Raw genomic sequence first — 20,158 nt, forward strand, 5'->3', positions numbered from 1 at the left:
CTAATGAGGTGGGAGTTGGAGGACTTGTTTTGTTCTGGATCTGCTTCTTAAAGTTGCAGGTTGGGTTGAATGTGTCCAGTTTTTCTCCAACGTCTATCAGGGTCTTTCTGTGTTTGGTTTTCTGATGTATAGCTCATCCTGATTTGCTGCAACACGTTGAACTTCCTGTTTTTATCTCCTACTTTCTGTTTCCAGCATCAATCTAATGCCACGCTCTCCTCCTGCAGATCCCTCAGATCAGCTACGCCTCCACCGCCCCAGAGCTGAGTGATGACCGGCGGTATGACTTCTTCTCTCGGGTGGTTCCTCCGGACAGTTTCCAGGCCCAGGCCATGGTGGACATCGTGAAGACGATGGGCTGGAACTACGTCTCAACCGTGGCCTCCGAGGGCAGCTACGGGGAGAAGGGAGTGGACGCCTTCATGCAGCTCTCCAGGGACGCAGGTAAGCCCTGAAAGCTGAGGGGGCCACACGGCCTGGTGCTGGATCCTGCTGCAGGGATCAGGGGTAGAGGTTCAGCTGGTTCTTATTAAAAGTTTCCAGCTTGACTTCCTTATATGTGAAGTGTTTTGTTTTGAGACTCTACCTCAGGGGAACTTCTCCCAGGTCTGTGTTTGGTCCGTCTCTCGGCTCTGGAGCTGGTGGGTTTTTTTCTCTGGCTCTGCCGTGCTGTGTCTGCCCCGTCTCAGCTCTGGCAGTCCAGAGCTGTCCACAGCAGATGCACACAGCTTCTGCTTCTGCTGGATGCTGGAGGCAGATGCACCAATCAGCATCAAGCAGACAACTACACTCCAAAACCTTTGCCCTGAACATGATCCCAGCTTGTTTCAGACAGACTGCTCAGCAGGTTGCATTTCACTTTCTGCTTTACCGAAGCATTTTGGTGAAGGCAAACGGTGGAGGATAAGGGCCATGCTAACACCAACAAAAGAAAAAAAAAAGAAAGTAATGATCAACAAGATTCAAGTTCAGAGAATGAGGTTATTCAAGAATAAACTGACAGTGAAGGCATAATGCATATAATGTTTATAATGTAACAGATATCAGATGAAATAAGGTTACATGAATAAAGTTGAAACTTAATTGATAAAGGATGGTAAAGTAAAACATAAAACTAATTTTGGGAGATTAATGCAAGAAACATTTTCAATGATCGGGATCAAAATCCAAATAAAGTTTTTGTGTTCTGAGATTAAGATTAAGTTGTTACATTCTGACAAAAATAAATCATCATGTAAGAAATAAAATGTCATAATGTACAAGAATAAAGTTAGATAAAGTCGTTACGTGACAAGAATTAAGTCGAAAACAAAGTGAATAAGTTACACCTGTGGTTCTACAACTTTTTAGGATTACTGTTGGCTGTAACCACACCAAAAAAATAATAATTTAACCCTCTGCCTTTACTAACCTTAACCTAACTATAACCTCTTGACTAAACTTAACTTGACTTAACTAACCTTTCCCTAGATATTACCTCTCAACCTAACCCTTTCTCTTAACTCTCTGAACTTGGTTTAACCCTTGAAAGAGCGCATCCTGCAGTTCTCAGAAAACACACATGGGCCGTCTTCGAATTCGCATACTATACTAGCAGTGCCTACTGATTCGACCAAAATGCAGTATGCAGTATGCAGTATGCGAACAAATGTCAGAGTTGTAGTATGAGAAAAACACCCGGATGACGTACTGAATCTGGAAAAATCCACAGTATGCATCGGACCAGTCTGCTTCGCATACTGTTACCCACAATGCAACGCGCCTGGTCCCATATCAGAAGTGAAAATGGCAGAGAGCGGAGCAACAACAACCGGAGTAGCAGAGGAATATAAATATAAGAGCCATTTCTTTTTTATCTTTAAATCCTCATCATCTCCACCACTGAAAGTCAATATAAAATGCTCTCTCTGGCAATATATTTGCAGATAAGTTACTCGTGGTTTGTTTCTTTTGTACATTTTCAATAAAGTTTTTTGGGGAAAAAGTCAGCCGTAGCCAACTTCCGTCTTCTTCGAACTGAAAACCAGCGTAGCATACTACAAAAATGAACCCAACTGAACAGTCATACCATATACTGCTTATGAAAGTAGTATGTAGTAGGCAGTGCCTACTACATACTACTTTAATAAGCAGTATGTAGCAGGAGAATTCCAAAACAGCCAAAGTGAAGACGTTGGCTGCTGAACTACCCATCACAGGTGATGCATTCACTGAACCCTGTAATTTTCAAACACGGAAACCCTCCCCCTCCATGGTCATGGTCAAGCAGCGCTAGCTTTACTTAAATAATTAACATTGATCTGTACATAAACTTACTGGAATTGGATATTGTGGATGGTGTTACATGTTTAAAATTTAATTCAGTGATTCCTGGTACGTGTACACACTTTGAGGATGACTTTGTTACAAGATTGAAGTTAAAATACAGAGGTAAAGTTAAGAGATTAAAGCTGAAATTAAGACATAGTGTTAGACAGAGAGAGGAAGACAGGGTAATTGTAAAATAGTTATATATATATATATATATATATATATATATATATATATATATATATATATATATATATATATATATATATATATATATATATATATATATATATATATATATATATAGAAAATACTTTATTTATCCCCGAGGGGAAATTCAGGAGTCACCGCAGCATTTAAGAAAACAAAAGTAAGAAAGAGTATAGAAAGTGCAAAAAAGTCCATAAGAGATTAGATGACGACATCCCGTCCACCACTCGTCCACCACTCTCCAGCCCAGCCAGTCTCCACCTCCACAGGGTCCAGGACTGAGCCTCCCCAGCAGTCTGTTCAGTCTCTGTCTCCTGGATCCTGTCTGCTCACAGCAGGCGAAGCTCCTCCAATGTGGGGCCGGCGTGGGATGTCAGCTCCGTCAGCCACGTCGGTGAACAGCACGATGCCGCTGGGTTAGCACAGCTAGCTCATCCATCCCCCGGGGCTAGATCCCACGTTCCCAACAACGATGGATGGAAGGACAGGTCCACGTCGTCACCTCCCAGCTCACATCCGAGAACCAGCACGTCGTCCTCACCTCCTCCTCCTCACCTTGAGGGAAATCATCAAGCCCTACACTAGTTAGCATTGACATGCTACAGGCTGCTAACAGCTGATTTCACATGTAAACAATGCAGCCATGGTTACATGTAGGATCTCCAGACAAACACAGGAGAAAAATAGTAAAAAATATCGCCGAAGCCACAAAGAATTTGGTGTCCTTGGCCGACAGTGAACCATACAAAGTGATGATCCACTCCAAATACAAAGATTACGAAAAAGAGACGAAAAAATTACAAGAAACGGACAAAGACGAGAGAGCTGCTGCAAAAGGCAGCTATTTGGGCAGCGCCTAGCAAATATATATATATATATATATATATCAAGTTTTTTACAAGATGGCAGTTAAAAGAGGTGTAATTTCATGAGCTTAAAGTGGGAAAGAAGGTTGCACCGTTTCAAGATTGAAGTTAAGTCTTACAGTTAGGAAAGTAAAGCTGAAATAAACCCACTGTATTCAGAATCAGAGCAAAATAAAGTGTTTGTCACAGATTTAGACTGATATCAGGCTAACTTTCATCTCGGGATCTTTATCCTTCCTTCTTCCACTGTGGCGCTTCACCTTAATTGTGGAAACATCAGTTCAGATGTATTTCTGGTAGACTCGTGTGACTCCTCCTGGATTCTTTCTTCTTCACAGACCCTTTTTAAAACAAAACGCATGCAAAGGAAAGTACTGATGCTGATAGATATTGAGCTGTTATTTTCTCAGAAAGCTGCGTGGCTCTGCAAAAACTCTGTTTATCAAACTAACTTCAGGAAACCACTGAGAAAACTTTTCCTCCTGCATCGTCAGGAATTTTTACCAATTAGGATCAATGAAGTCTTTCCTTTCAGCGGGGATCAGATCTGTACCTGTGTGTGTGTCAGATCAGGGGCTGACTCATATTAGGGGTAATGAGTATTCAGGGCGTGGGATGATGGGACGGGCCTTGGTGTGAATCAAGAGGCTGTGTTTCTGAACCCTTGAAAGTGGTTTTTGTGACGAGGGGGACTTTGCGTCACATGTGGGATCAGGTGAGATCTGGCTAAGACCACCTAAGATAAGAGGTGAGACTGTGGGTCACATGTTTGTGTTTGTGTGAGAGCGAAGGTGAAACTGAAAAAAAAAAGAAAAAAAGACAAACTTGGAGTTAAACTAGGAGAAGTTGTTTGATTTGAAGATGAAACAGATCAGAGATGAAGCGTTGAGTCACAGACATCTGAAAAGAGCTAATGAGTATCTGCTGATGTTGATTAATCTCTCTGACATTTAGATCAATCTGCAGAGCTCGCAGCCTGACATTTGTGAGCTGCTCTTTGTGACAGATTATAGAGGAGTCACACAGAGATGCTTTCATTCCACCAACAATGACCGGCTGAAGAGTGTTTCAAGGAGATAAAACCTCCGTCAGGGATCTTTGGAGAGTGATCTGATTAAATTAATTTCACAGCAGTCCTTCAGAGAGTCTCTGTGAGCCATGTTAACTCTCTTTATCCCTGCAACAGGTTCACTCTGAGAGGAAGCAGCCTCAGGTGGCACTTTTTAAAGGTAATGAGCAGAAGATGGATCCTCAAACGAGACGAAAAAAGGAGCAGAGACTTAAAACACTGACCTCATCATCATCATCACGGATCTTTATTCACTTCATTTAAATGTAGGAAGACTTTATTAAAGCTCAATTACTCTAAAGAACCTTAACTGCTACTGGTCTGATGCCACCACCCAGGGGATGAGGGTAAACGTCAGGAGAGACTATCAACCAGCAAAACACAAGACTACCATGAATTCAAGCAGGAGCAGGCGTAAACAAAGGTTATCAAGCCACAGGAAGTCCTCCAACAGGAAGCCCTCCAACAGGAAGTCCTCCAACAGGAAGTCCTCCAACAGGAGGTCCTCCAACAGGAAGTCCTTCTACATGAAGTCCTCCAACAGGAAGCCTTCCAACAGGAAGCCCTCCAACAGGAGTTCCTCCAACAGGAAGTCCTTCTACAGGAAGTCCTCCAACAGGAGGTCCTCCAACAGGAAGTCCTTCTACAGGAAGTACTCCAACAGGAGGTCCTCCAACAGGAAGTCCTCCAACAGGAAGTCCTCCAACAGGAGGTCCTTCTACAGGAAGTCCTCCAACAGGAAGTCCTCCAACAGGAAGTCCTTCTACAGGAAGTCCTCCAACAGGAAGTCCTCCAACAGGAGGTCCTCCAACAGGAAGTCCTTCTACAGGAAGTCCTCCAACAGGAAGTCCTCCAACAGGAAGTCCGCCAACAGGAAGTCCTTCTACAGGAAGTCCTCCAACAGGAAGTCCTCCAACAGGAAGTCCTCCAACAGGAAGTCCTCCAACAGGAGGTCCTCCAACAGGAAGTCCTTCTACAGGAAGTCCTCCAACAGGAAGTCCTCCAACAGGAAGTCCTCCAACAGGAGGTCCTCCAACAGGAAGTCCTTCTACAGGAAGTGGATCCAGAAGAGAGGATCTGAGATTAAACTGAAACATTTTGAGACCACACACTCTACAATACCTGGGTATAGGGGTGTGCCCATAGACAGTAAAAAAAAGTGGTAATAGTAATTAAATAGTAATATTCTTGCGCCTACTCACGTCTGCACGTCTATCGGTGGGTAAGTTCAGTACAGTACAGGACAGTATGCTACAGTTTAGCAAGTAGCAGCTTTAGCTAAACTTAACCATATATAAAAGCCTCTCCTTCACACACTGACAGAACTTACTGACTGTCTTTCAACCATTTTGAAAAACTTTTTTTTTTAAATTACTACTGAATCTTTTTACTTCTCCCTCTTCCGTCTTCTGTTCTGTTTTCCTGAGAGCTTTCTTCTCTGTCTGTCCATCTTTGCCCACCAAAAGAAAACACTCATACCTATTGTCCTGTCCCCCCCCCACACACGTGCCTACGGGGCAGGTGGGAGGGGTTAAAGGAGCAGAGAGGCGCTAATCAGTGACGTGCCAACATGCCTCTGTATGGATCGTATTGTTTACACGAACAGCTGTCAAATACATGCCAACTCAAAATAACCCCCCAACCATACCAAATAATTAAGATCAATGATATCATTAAACCTTCAACAATATTCAATGATGATAACAAAGTTTAAAGAGTAGCAGACCAAGCACTGACCCCTGGGGTACCCCTTTTCATAACCCATTTGTATCAGAGTGTGTCACCATGACACTCTTAAGGACTTGAACCACAACAGGACAGATCCTGAGATGCTGTGTTCAAAGAGTGTGGAGAAGATGATTCAATGGTTTTCAGCTTCACTTCTTGTGGCATGGTGGTCGATGCTTGGTGATACAGAGACTATTCTACTGAAGTGCTCTCTGAGGTTGGTTTCATCCAGAGGTCCTGGTTTGGACTGTGTGCAGGTACAGGGGCCAGGGGTGTCAGTAGTTTGTGTGGAAGGTTTTTCTTACTTTTGTAGCAGCTAAAGATGTTAGCCTCCCCTTACTCATATGCTTCAGTCCTGGCTCTGTTTCAACATTTTATTGAGACATACTTTGATGCTAATCACATGCTTGAACTGCAAATCTGACTCATGTGAATTTGCATCCTTCCACTCTGTGTGCACCCTTTGTATTAGCATGCACCACATGAAAGTTGAATAATCTTTGTACCAGAAGATGAATATTCTGCAGAGGGCTCCACCCTCTCAAAATCAAACCCACTCAGTGATTCAGAGAGAAGCTCATTAGAAACCCTTCATTTATAAAATGTTTTTGTTTGTGCACCATCCTTACATCCAGAGCCCCCACAGAGTTTCAGCCAGGTCAGCAGAATCAGAGTAAGTACAGTATAAACGCTGACTGAGGGGTAGACCTTCACTCACTGCTCCCCGTCCCTGCAGACACGGTGACATAACAGCGTGCTGAAACACAGCAAACAGTGATCCAGCTGCCAGCCGGCGCTGATAAATCAGCAGAAATAAGCTGAGATGAATGAACGCATGATAAATCCAGGAGGGCAGCAAGCGCACGCTGTAACTCCTCCTAAATCCTCTTAATTCTGTCGTTATCTGCCTGAGAAACCTGACTGCGCCTTCTGAGTTTAGCATGCAGGCCATAGATATCTGATAAAATCTCTGTGTGTTTGTGAGTGTGTGTGCGTGTGTGTATGTGTGTTAGTGAGGGTTTCTGGGTTATCAGCAGATTTGTGGGTAATCCACAGTGTATTGATTGCAGGAGGTTCCTTCTATCTGTCACACCCGTGTGTCAGCTCACGCATACGCCGCTAATATAATTAGACGTTTTCTAGATAGGAGACTGCACACACATACACACACACACACACACACACACACACACAGGGTGTAAGTGATTATCCAGGTGTTAGCAGACTGATTAGTGCGAGAGTTTCCTTCTCATCTAAAGTTGTCTGCTTCTGTCTTCGACTCTGTGAGCATCAACTTGTTCTGACAGGAAACATACCTGTGTGTGAGTCATCATGAATTTGAGCTGTTGACCTCAGTGACCAGGGTCTAAAGTTAGTTCCTGGTAGTTAAACTGGAACGTTCTGCATAGCTTTATGGTCTAGCGGTGATGTTTACTTCTATTTTTTTCTCCACGTCACTGGTCTGGTAACCTGCATTTAACACCAGGCCTCAGTGAAAACACAGATTACAATAGGCCTCAGGAACCAGGAAAACAATTCCAGGAACGTAAAAAAAAAAGAAAAAAGAAGAGCATGTGGTAGATACTTGCTAACATGTTTGTCCTGTAGAGGCAGCTTTAATAAAAATAAAGACAAATAGAACATAAAGAAACCCTTCTGAGTGGATCAGAGGAGGAACTTCAGCCTGACTCAGCCCAAACTCGGACTCTCTGTATTTAAAGGATCAAAGTTTGTATCCCAGGACAGTTAGAGGTTGGACCTGAAGTAAAAGTTAAACTGCACACTTTGCGATCAGGTTTTATTATTCTGCAGTGTTCTGAATACAGACACACTTCCAAAAAGCCTGGGGAAGCTGCCCTTATTATCTCTGAATCAGCAGGATGTGGAGGCAAACGCTGGGAGATATTTGCTTTCCATCCTTCAGAGGGTGAGAATGCTGACGGGGTAACTGGGCCCCTTAACACTGTCTGAACTCAGTATTGGCAGCAGGGAGCAGGAGGAAACGTCTCACAGCTATTTGCACTGTGGAGCGTTTGAGTGAAAAGTGGTCCTGAAAAAAATCACAGGAGCCTGAAAAAGGACCTGCAGCCACAGTTTGCTCTGAAATCAAACCACTTCATTGTTTGCTTTCTGACATGAGAAACGCTGACACCGAAGGAAAATTCAGCAGCGGTCATAAATCATCAGACAGCTGCAGGATATCCATTTAGAACTGTTAAGACACAGCAGCAGCTAACAGCAGCTCGCAGCCACTCGTAACGGCTAACAGCGGCTAGCAGCAGCTGACTTGGGCTAACAGCAGGTAATAGCAGCTAACAGTAGCTAACATCACCAAACTGCAGCTAAAAAACAGCTAGCAGCAGCTAAAATCCGCTACCTGCAGCTAAAAGCAGTTAACTGCTGCTTATAGCAGCTAGCAGAAGCTAACAACCACTAGCGACAGCTAAAATCAGTTAGCAGCACTTAAAACCAGCTAGCTACAGCTTATAGCAGTTTTAGCAGTTAAGAACTGCAAGCAGCAGCTAACAGTCAATAGCAGCTGCTAACAGCAGCTAGCAACAGGTCACCCTCAAACCAAAGAGGAGGCTCGGAGGTCTCCTCACAGGGTCTACCCTTGCGAAAGAAAAATATATGTACCAATATATATTTTTAAAATGTATTTTAATATATTATTGGCATATTATGGTATACATGGAATTATATATTGAGGGCATATTATATATTCATGAAATATATTGCAATATATTGCAAAATATACAAATGTTTGCCACTTTCCATATACATTGCAATATATTGGAAAATATAAATACTAAATCTTATATATGGGAATATGTTACCTAATATATGACATGATATTTTCCAATACGCTGCGATATATTTTTCTTTTGTAAGGGTAATGAGACGGATCAGGCCTCTCAGGAACCATGAAGGGGTCTGTGAACATGGCTAGGTTTGGATCTTACACACTGAGCTACCAAATGCACAGACCTCACTTAGGTTTTACGCAACATCTGGGGTTCAACCACTACATAACCTGTGTTTACAGTTCCCATCATGCTTTGGGGGTGTTTCCACTAGCCATGACGTCACTGAATCAGTCTGTAGACAAATTCTTGGACAACACTGGTTAGAATATGACTCTCCTATCAAATGTAAGGTGTTGACTGCTCTAAAGTTTAGAATTTGTATTGTGGTGCCTTTACCATCTGTTTCAAGGAACACATCAGTTCTTGTTTAAAGATATTCATTCAGCAAGTGTCCTCCAGCAGTGCTTTACTTCATACTGTTTTTATGACTTTATAAATGTCTTTTTTTTTTGTTATACCTGTTATCATTTGTGTCAAGGTACCTCTTACCTCATAATAATTATTTTGTCATTATTCTCCACATTGTTTAACATTTTGTGTTAATTTAGTGAGATTTAAAAATGAAAAACAAATTAGGAATAATATTGTGTAAGTTAGAAAACGTCCTTTAATTTAGAGGTACCCTTGCTACAGTCAATCTTAAAGCATTTTTTACACCATGTAAGGGGAAACTGTTCAATCTTTAATCCCCTTTTCAGCGCTTTCATTAAAACTACTTTGTGCCTTATTAATGTTGCCATCAAAGTCTATTTCAGGGTACCTTGACTGTCTGTTCTGTCTCTCTGTTCTTTTTTTCTGAGGAACTTCTTTACAAATGATCATTTTGTGTGTGTGTGTTTGTGTGTGTGTGTGTGTGTGTGTGTGTGTGTGTGTACTTTATTGTACCCCAAAGTATATTTAAGGTCTAATCTTTTCTTCTCTTGAATCAATCATGGTTCAGGTTCATGATTTTCAATCAATCAGTCTTTATTTACATAGTGCCAAATCAAACAAACCTCATCTCAAGACACCTTTTGATTAATTTGTTAATCAATACAAGATTTATTTAATTATGTCACAGTTTACACAGTTTACATATATATATATATGAACCCAGCATGTTTGACTCACTCGTTTACTAACAGTGTCACAAGAAATGGCTCTGCTAAACACAGTTACCCTGACTTATTCATTGATGAGGATAAGGAAATTGACGATATGCATAAGGTGGTGGATAAATTCAATGAATTCTTTGTAAATATTGGACCCAAACTTGCAGGACAAATTGAAAACCTACAGACGAGAGATAAAAGGGTGAGACAAGTTGAGGAACACAAAACTGGGAGTTTAATGTTTTTAAGAGCTGTAGAAAGAGAAGAAATAATAGAAATCATTTCAAAATGCAGGAATAAAAAATCTAAAGACTGTAATGACATTGACATAACTCTTGTGAAATATGTTATGGATGGCATCATCGACCCCCTAACTTTTCTCTTTAATTTGTCTTTCACAACTGGCACATTTCCAAGTAAAATGAAGGTTGCTAAAGTTATCCCATTGTACAAGACAGGAGACAAGCATCAGTTCACCAATTACAGGCCAGTGTCTTTACTTTGCCAGTTTTCTAAAATTCTAGAAAAGCTTTTTGTTGTAAGGCTGGATAATTTCATTGAAAAAAACAAGTTGTTAATGGACAGTCGATATAGCTTTAGATCAAACAGATCAACAGCAATGGCATTAATGGACTTAGCAGAGGAAATCCCAAGTGCCATTGACAGTAAGAAATATGCCATAGGGGTGTTCATTGACTTAAAGAAAGCATTGGACACAACAGATCATGACATTTTGCTCAGAAAGATGGAACGATACGGTATAAGAGGAGTTGTTTTAGACTGGTTAAGGAGCTACATCAAAAACAGACAGCAGTTTGTGCAGCTGAATGACTTCAAGTCAGATGTATTAAACATTATTTACGGAGTTCCCCAGGGGTCAGTATTAGGACCAAAACTGTTTATTATGTACATAAATGACATATGCAAAGTATCAGGCATATTAAGACCTGTTGTTTTTGCAGATGACACAAATATTTTCTGTACTGGTGATGATTTGCAGCAACTGATGGACATAGTCAGGTAAGAACTCAGTAAATTGAAATCATGGCTCAACAGGAACAAACTGTCATTGAATTTGGAAAAAACATAATTTATGTTATTTGGTAGCCGGAAAAAGAATACAAAGGCTGAACTGATGATTGACAATGTAATGGTTGAGAGGGTGTATGATATCAAATTCCTGGGTGTAATACTTGACCATAAACTTTGTTGGAAAAGCCACATCACTTACATTACTTTGAAACTGACAAGAACTGTTGGAATAATGGGTCGGGTCAAGCACATGCTGAATGAGAGAGCATTACTACTCCTGTATTATTCATTGGTACTACCATATTTAATGTATTGTGTGGAGGTGTGGGGAAAAGCACCCTAAAGAAGATATGCACATTACAAAAAAAAACAATAAGAATCGTGCACAAAGTAAGTTACAATGATCACACCAATCAGCTTTTTTTTAGTCAAAAATGTTAAAATTTATGGATCTGGTAAAACTAAACACTGTACAGATTATTTATAAAGCTAAACATAAACCACTACCTGGTAACTTAAATAAATGGGTCATGGAAAGGGAGGGAGGGTATGATTTAAGAAGGGGGTTGTACAATTTTAAGCAACCGATTATCCACTCTACCCTAAGAAGTATGTGCATTTCTGTCTGTTGGGTGAAATTATGGAATGGTCTGGATGAACAAACAAAAATGAGTAAAAATGTCCATCAATTTAAGTAAATTATAGAAAAAATATTTTTGAAAGGTATAGAATTATTGAATCAGAGTCAAGTAAACTGAAAGGCTGTTAATTAATCTGGAAGTGAATGGCTTATCCTTGTATTGTCTGATAAGCTTTTGCTTCTTCCTACTCCTTTTCAGGCATGTTGAATGTTTTATTAGTAGTTATAAGCAACTGTGGTATGTTGTACCCCTAATTTGACTGTGTTTCTTTTCAACTGTTTTATTTGTCCGAAGTAAACTGAAACTGAAACTGAAACTGGAGGTAAAGTAAATGTTTTAAGGTACCTTCTAGTAAACTCAGGATTTAAGGATACCTTAAGCCCATGGTTTTCAAAGTAACTAAAAGCCGTTTCATGGTAGCCATTCATGTCAGTTTTAAGGTACCCTCGATAACTTCTTTAAACTGAACAACTTAATGTAGATCCTCATTCAGGATGATTTTGTGTATGTCAAGATACTACAGTCCCCAGGTCTGCAAGTAACTTGTGCTTTCTGGATCAGTTTTGGGGTAGCCTTTGGTTTCTTTGACTGAGTCATTTGGTGTAGTTTCTAAGGTACCCTTAGGCAAATGTTTAAAGCCACCTGAAGCCAACTGTGAGAGAGTACCCTCCAGCTGTTTTGTTGAAGCCCTTCACGTCTGTGTTAGGGAACCCAAAGCATGTCTCCAAGTGTGCATGATTTAGCACCTGCTTGCATTGTACCATCTTGCTCTGTCTTACTGAACCCAGATGTGTAGGTATCTTGGGATATCTCTGTGATGGTATTTCGTGTCTGTTTCGAGGTATCTTTTGATTTAGACTCTGCATTGTCTGACCCCGTCTCTGTGTGCGTGCTGTTTGTTTTCACCTGACTGCCCACATGCTAAATAGCTGTAGCTGCAGCGGCATACATCATAAGTAATAAAGCGGGTTCTAAGTGATGAACCCTGGCTGTGGTGCCAGCTTGTTTACTTCCTCCCACTCTCCACATTTGTCTACACAGACATTAGGGGTGTGCTGTTCAGGCTCCTCTAGTCGTGTTTCTTGGCTCTGCAGCTGTTTGCCTCTCCATCCTCCTCCATCTTCTCTGTAAACAGCCGTCCCCTCAGTGTGTTTATTTATACATTCATTAGGCTGGAGAGATATTAGCAGCAACACACCAGCTAATGCAGCACATAATTTTCCTATTTGATTACCTGGGAGTCCCTGGATGGCACCTATCAGCCATTTATTAGCCTCCTTTGCAGGCGTAAACATGGAGCAGTGACACATCCTTATCATCACAGGGGGAGCTGGGGGAGGTGGAGGAGGAGGAAGAGAGGTATAAAGGAGGACACTAAGAATGAAAAGAGAGGTGGTTTCACTTTACTTCATCAGAGCATGGCGTGTTAGCGTAGGAATGATTGCCAGTCTGTGGCGATTCAGAGAGAGATCAGTCAAGTCGGGGAAACATATGGTATCCGTGTTGAGTAATATAGTTCATGCTGCACAGCCTGTACTAATGTTTTCTCAGCTTATCGCAGCGCGGCGAGGCAGCCATTCATCAAAGCGCCCGTCTATTCTCCTCTAAATATTCCATTTTGTCAAACAAATCCATCCTGTCTCCTTATTCTGTTCCTGCACACAGCTCAGTCATTATCACCTAACAGCTATTTTTCTCCAGCACACTGACACTGACTGATCCCTTCTCATGCGTCCCTCTTTTGTTCCACAACACAAGCGAATTTCAGATTTCATGTTGAGTAATTTCAAAACAAAAGAGAAGATGAATATCTGCGGCAGAGTCAGAGCAGCGTTAATATTTCAGAGCCGAGTTTTCATCTGCAGTGTCGTCATTCTTTAGAGTTTGTAAAGGTTTGCGTTCAGCTCCACATCACATCAGGTCAAGGTCTGACTGTGTTTGGTCGCTGAAATAAAAACTGGAGAGAAATAATCTCTAATATCAGTCCTCTCACTTTGCTTTTGCGTCTGTCTTACAGTACCCTGAAGTTTTTTGTTTTCAAAATAAAGCTCCTCATGCAAGACAGCTTTTAGCATATAGATTCATTGTATTCTGTTTTCAACCTGCTTTAAGGTGTCTGTTTTGTGGTGCTCAGAAGCCTCTGTCAGTGTCCTTATGATGTTATCCATCATGTTTCATATCTGAGTCTTGCTGCTTTTCAGAAATATTTTCTTTTATGTGTCTAGGTTTCGTTCAGCATCCTTTTTCAGTTTGTTCAAACATCTGTATCAGTGTACCCATTTAGAGTGCATTGTAAAGGTTTAGCATTATTTAGGTTGTCAGCTTGTCAGCTTTTTATTTTAATTTTTTTTCAGAAAGTTTGCAATAACATATTAAAGTGATTCTAGATAACATTAAGCATATATATATATATATATATATATATATATATATATATATATATATATATATATATATACACACACATTGGAACCTGTATTAAGGTATCCTTTCAGATCTGATCTGTTTGGAGCCTTGTTAAGGTTTATGTACCTCTTTTCTTGTCTTTCATCCCCTGCTATAGAGTGACTCAGGGGTTTGATTCTTGATAAAAGTAGGCACATTTTAAGTTAACTGGGAACTTGTATCAAGGTACCCTATACATTCTGTTTAAAACCTGTTAAAAGTTTTCCAGCATTTCATGTATGCATGAAGAAAGCATATGTAGAGGATTTGGTTTAGGTTTGAATTTAGATCTCATTCTGTATCTTTGCGAAATCAACAATATACCTATGTGGTGGTACCCTTTGTCAACTCTCTAAAGCCTGCTGTGGATTTGTTTCTGTATTTCATGCAAGGCTGCTTTGAGTTTTTTTTTTTTTTTTTTTTTTTTTTTTTTCAGTTTTGATTCTGGGTAATACTAAGCATCTATTTTACACTCACTTAGGCAGATGTATCATGGTACCCTTACAGATCCCTTTTAAGCTTATTAGAAGTTTTCCAGCATTTGTGGTTTAAGGCACCGTGAACCATCTTCTACATGCGTTTAAGAATATGATTCTTGTAACTTTAAGCATCTTTTGCAAATGAATTTGTTACCTGTGTCAAGGTACCCCTTGACATGGTAAGAGTCTGTTAGACGATTCCCAGCATACCTTGGAAGGATCCCTAAGGTAGTCTGCTAAATGAAACTGTACAACTGTAGTCCCCTCAGAGGAATTCAAGTTAAGGTCTGGTCACCATTCCCCATCTTTTAAAATGTATTTAGGGCTTCTATTAAGGTACCCTTCAATGTTTGGTGAGAGCCTGTTTGTGGTTTCCCTCATTCCACTGAAACTTCCTTCAGCATCTGTTCTAAAGTAGCATTGTAGGGTTTAATTTGAGATAATATTCAGCATAATTTTTAAAGCTTATTTACCAGCTGGATTATTGTACCCTTTGAGATCTTTTTGGAGCCAATTTGAAGTTTTCTCAGTCTTTATCCGAAGACTTCCTTTAAAATCTGCTCTGAGGTATTTTAGGGTTTAGGTCACAGTAAACGTCTTGGAGGTATTTTAGTTTTTGTATAATGGTACCCTCTAGCTGTTGATAAATTCTAATATACTTTTGTATTAGTTTTAAGGCACCTTCAGGCTTCTTTTATAAGTTTTTTCATGTCGACATCAAGGTATCCTGTTAGAAAGTCCTTTCAGTGCTGGTGTCAGTGTTTCTTTACAGTCTGAATCAAGGCACCCCTAGACATCTTTTCCTCTTTGTGTATATGAGAAAAGGACAGTGTTTGGCCAATGAATGACCATTTCCCAAAGTGATCAATGTGGGCATTTTACAACCCACACAGCCATCATCTGCCTCTCTGTCTGTCTGTCTGCCTGCCTGCCTGTCTGCCTGTCTGTCTGCCTGTCTGTCTGCCTGTCTGTCTGTCCCTCCCTCCCTCTGTGGAGAAGGTAAACTGAGTCATGTTGACATGATTCATGAGCTACAGTAAACTTTAGAGTTTGTTTCAGCGCTGACAGTAAACATGAACAGTTGGCATATTGTTGTAAAGACACATTAAAGACCCAACAAGCTGTGAGCACTGCAATGTTTATCTGAGCAGCTGATCCAGAGCCTGATCCAGAGTCTGATCCAGTCCTCTGTGGGTGTTAGTCACGCCGTACATCCCATTATAAACTGATCAAACGTAGAACGAGGTTCATTACAGGCAGCGTGTATGATTCTACACATCAGACAGGATGAGAAGAGAGATGTTAACGTGGGGTCCAATAACTCGCCGCGTCCTGGTTTTCATGCCTCACATCTCTGCAGCTTAAAGCCAATATATCTGAGCCAGTTAGACGTGTCAGTCACTGGCTCCGTTAATGACGACCATCACAGAGGGCTGCCTACGGAGCTGTCAGCCGAGTCACAGGTCATTAAGAGACGGAGGGTGAAGTCTGTGTAGGTAATGACTCACTCAGTGACTCACAGGCACAGCCGCTCTGATTCATGACTCCTCTGATTGCAGCTCAGCTCTAACCAAGAAGCAGAAGGCCGGCTCTCACTACTGTAACCACCACAGTTTAACGCTTCCAACCATAAATCCAGTCCAAACATTCCGGTCGTGCTCCTTTATGAGCTATAAGAGTGTGTGTGTTAAAGAGTCAGTCTGGAGGTTTGTGAAATGAACGCTTGTTTCTGGTAGATTTGTGTTACAGCAGGTGGATTACTCTGTTACATAAGCACTGCTTCATTCACAGGAAGAACAAGCAGCATCAGTGTACCTCTGCCAGCACTAGCCAACCCCATCCAGCTGAGGCTACAGAGTTAATAAACCCCCCACATCCACTCTCCATGTGATTCAAACACAAGCTAACGCCTTTGCCATACTGTTTACTGAAATGATACTGACAGAAGCTAATACTTATGCTACACTCTCTACCAATTTATACTAACAGTAGCTAACATTTAGCAACAATACGCACCGATAAGTCTAATTGTTTGTCAATGTAATGCTAACAGAAGCTAAAGTTGCAGTCACATTTCTTACATTATTACGCTGACAAAAGCTTTTTACCAGTATGGTGATAATGGAAGCTGATGTTTCATCTATATCTTCTTCTAATGTCATACAAACATAAGCTAACTTTTCAGCCATGTTATTCACTGATATGTTGCTAACAGAAGCTAACATTACTGTCAACTTTTTTACTAAATGATGCCAACAGAAGATATTTTTAGACACACTGTTACCAATATGATACTGGCAGAAGTTAGTATTTCAACCATGTTGTTCACAAAATGATGCTGACAGAAGCTAATGTTTACCAACTTTGTTAATTGATATGATGCTAACAGAAGCTAATGTTTTAGCCACAATGCTAACTGATATGGTTGACTGGTTTTACCTTAACCTAAGGATTTTGGTGTCAACTAGCAGAAGGACATGCTGAAGTTGGTGTCCGTGGTTGTCCATGGTTAGAGCAGAAGGTGACTACTGTATATTTTCAGATAAAACAGTTTCCTGCCTCCAATAGGAAAGAGTCATGCCTTGTATGTCCACGTGAAGGCTCCGCCCTTGAAGAAAAACAGCTGATACTTTGTTAGCTCACTGATTCTCCCCTGACAGTGACACCACATCTGAAACCGGGAACCAGTAAGACACACGCTGCATGTCTCTCTCATGAATCACAGTACCTCAGTGAATGATTCTGTTTCTCTTTTTGTTTATCCCACTCAATCCATCCTCTCTGGGCGGGTACGAGCCAAAATGAAGGAGATGCTGCTCTGCAGTTGTCGTGCATCCGTTTGTGTCCTAAGGCCACGCAGGAAAGATAAGAGCAGACAACATCCTCTCAGATCAGCCTGTGTGCCTTCCTTCAGATAAGCTAAGGAGCTTAAAACGAAGTCAAAGGACTGGAACTGGGATAAAGTCAGAGAATACACAGCTTTTCACAGCACAGACGCTTCCTGTTCAGAAATGTACACTTTGTGGTTTCCTGTACGGCTCAATCAGACACAAAGCAGACAAAGCTGAGTATAACTACATGAATCCTGACCTCTGCTTCTGTCCAGAGGAGGATAACAGATGGCAAGGTTGAAAGCCACACTGAGAAGTTCTCATGTTGGGTTGATTCTGGATTCTGGATGAAGTTGGTAGTGTTTTTTCTGGGACAGACTGAATACAGATCTTTTTAACCCTGCTCTTTCATTTCATTTATTCATTTATTTGATTAGGACAGTGCACATCAATCAACAATTTCGCTACACACGTCATTGTAAATATGCCGGAATTAGCACAATAGCTAGATTTCATCCGTTGTCCTAAGGCAGGTGATCAAACAGGAACTCTTTGTTCCGACAGCTTTTATCAGGATGTCAGTTTGGTAACACTGACATCCTTTGAGAACTTGTTTTGTTACCAGCGAAGCTCTGAGCGAAGATACTTCAGGCTCAGAGATGAGAAGTTCAGCTCTTTTCAAAGAGTTGGTTCTTTTAACTCAGCTCCCAGAGAAGAGCTGGCTCTTTCAGGTGCAGCTTCTGATTTAGAAACATTTGTAGCCTTATATTTCACCTGACCTGGTAAATTAGAATGATTTGTGTACTGATAATGCTTTTGCATTCAGTGTTTTTATGTGAAGCCTCTTTTTATTTTTATTTTTTGCATTTGTTGTTACCAAAGCAGGCATTCTTTTACTTGTCTGTTATTTTATTTTATTTTTTTCAAAAAATAAAACAAATGAAGAAAAGACTGCACACAAATTCCCTGAACTGAACCAGAGTCACACACCGGAAGGCAAAGAGCCACATGTGGCTCGTGAGCCTCAGGTTGGCCACCCCTGGTCTAGTCTGTAGTCTTTTAGTCTTAGTCTAGTTTTAGTCGACTAAATACCATGAGACTTTTGGTCTTATAGTCTAGTCTTTCGTCTTTTAGCCTTAGTCTTGTTTAAGTCAACCAAATCTTAAAAGATTTTAGTCCGATACAACGTAAACAACCTAACTGTTGTGAAACATCCTGAAAACTGTGTAAAACTCTGCAAACTGGTCTTAGTGCTCTTCCTGTGTAGCTATAGACAAAGACGTTTGCCTGTTTAGTTATGTGGTGTCACATTGTACTGTAACAGCTCTGCTATTTGTTATGTTTTAGTGTGGATGTTCATTGTTCCCACTGTGTTAAGTCAGTGAAGGCATCAGGAAAGGCTGTAAGTGAGAGTGCAGCAGGAGGGAGGGGCGGTGTGTGAAAGCTGAGAGAGATTGTTGAGACTGTTATAAGTCATTCATTTTCATTTTTCTCTTTTTCTCCCACTTGTTAGTTGACATGGTCACGGCCAACAGTGACCAGTTTGATAAAGTGTTTAATAACAAATCGGCATCGTCATTTTAGTGTCTGGGTGGACGTTATCATCCCGCTGCTCATCTTGATGAAAAAGTTCCTAACTTTGGCACATGTGGCCATCAGAGGCCCAGGTCACCTCTACAGCTCTACCTTTTCTTCCTGTCTATATTCTTGTGTTTGTTCCATAGACTGTGTAATAATAAAGGTTGGTACTCATTATCATGATGCTCTGACAAGCACTGCTGGTCATGCACCTGCTTGGACTTGTTGCCAAGCTAATGGGCGGCTGTGTATGAAAAAAAAAAAAAAAAGCGAAGCCGGTGCAGGCAGCCCAGGGACAGTGTTACCAGCTTCTGTGAGACTTTTCAACCCGGTGCCTGTCCGGGTCGTCATCCCTCCCAAACGCTTTCGTATTGCAATTTTTTTTTTTTTTTTTTTTTTTTTACGAAAATGTCAGTTATATTTCATCGCAGTCTTCATGCTTGAATTATTGTTTAGTCTTTATCTATTTTTCGTCCGTGAAAAAAGTTCTTCAGCGAATATTTTTTGTCATAGTCTTCATCAATGAAATTAACCCTGTAGGCTGCTTGTTAGTTAACTGTGTTGTGTATGTTTTTTTTTTTTTTTTTTTTTTTTTTTCTGTCAGGAGCTGGTGGGTGTGGTCTGGCAGGCACTTAATGCAGGTCATGGTCTGAGAACACCTGGGCCCGGAGTTCTCCTGATCATGAAATCAAACTTGTCAGTGTCTTTGGGTGGGGAGTTAAAGCTATGGTCTACAATCTGAAACCCAGTTTGTCTGATGAGACACATTCAAAAAACGGGGCCTCACTCACCCCTCCCCTCCGTGTTCCAAGATCCTGCCCCCCAGCTCGTATGGCCTTCTTCGCCTCCTAAAAACACGCCCCCTCGGACAGAGCAAGAAGCCGGCTGGCAGAAAATGTAACAGACAAGACAGTCATCCTCCTTGTAACACACAGTTCTTATTGCAGGGGTGACCAACCTGTGGCTCACGAGCTGCATGTGGCTCTTTGCATTCCAGTGTGTGACTCTTCG

The 20,158-nt window shown here is 41.1% G+C and overlaps 1 protein-coding gene across 2 annotated transcripts in view; it reads left to right on the plus strand.

Moving 5' to 3' along the window:
• The window catches only part of grm7 (glutamate metabotropic receptor 7), a 378,422-nt gene that overhangs the window by 125,623 nt on the left and 232,641 nt on the right, over nt 1-20,158 (plus strand). For both annotated transcript variants that reach the window (XM_074669750.1, XM_074669683.1), the window contains exon 2: nt 228-444. In XM_074669750.1, the coding sequence (XP_074525851.1) occupies nt 228-444 (217 nt within the window). The remainder of the gene's footprint in view (nt 1-227; nt 445-20,158) is intronic.

The sequence above is a fragment of the Halichoeres trimaculatus genome, unplaced genomic scaffold (genome assembly GCF_033239565.1).
Source record: "Halichoeres trimaculatus isolate MK-OKI-2021-1 unplaced genomic scaffold, fHalTri1.1 fHalTri1_scaffold_1, whole genome shotgun sequence".
Lineage (NCBI taxonomy): Eukaryota > Metazoa > Chordata > Actinopteri > Labriformes > Labridae > Halichoeres > Halichoeres trimaculatus.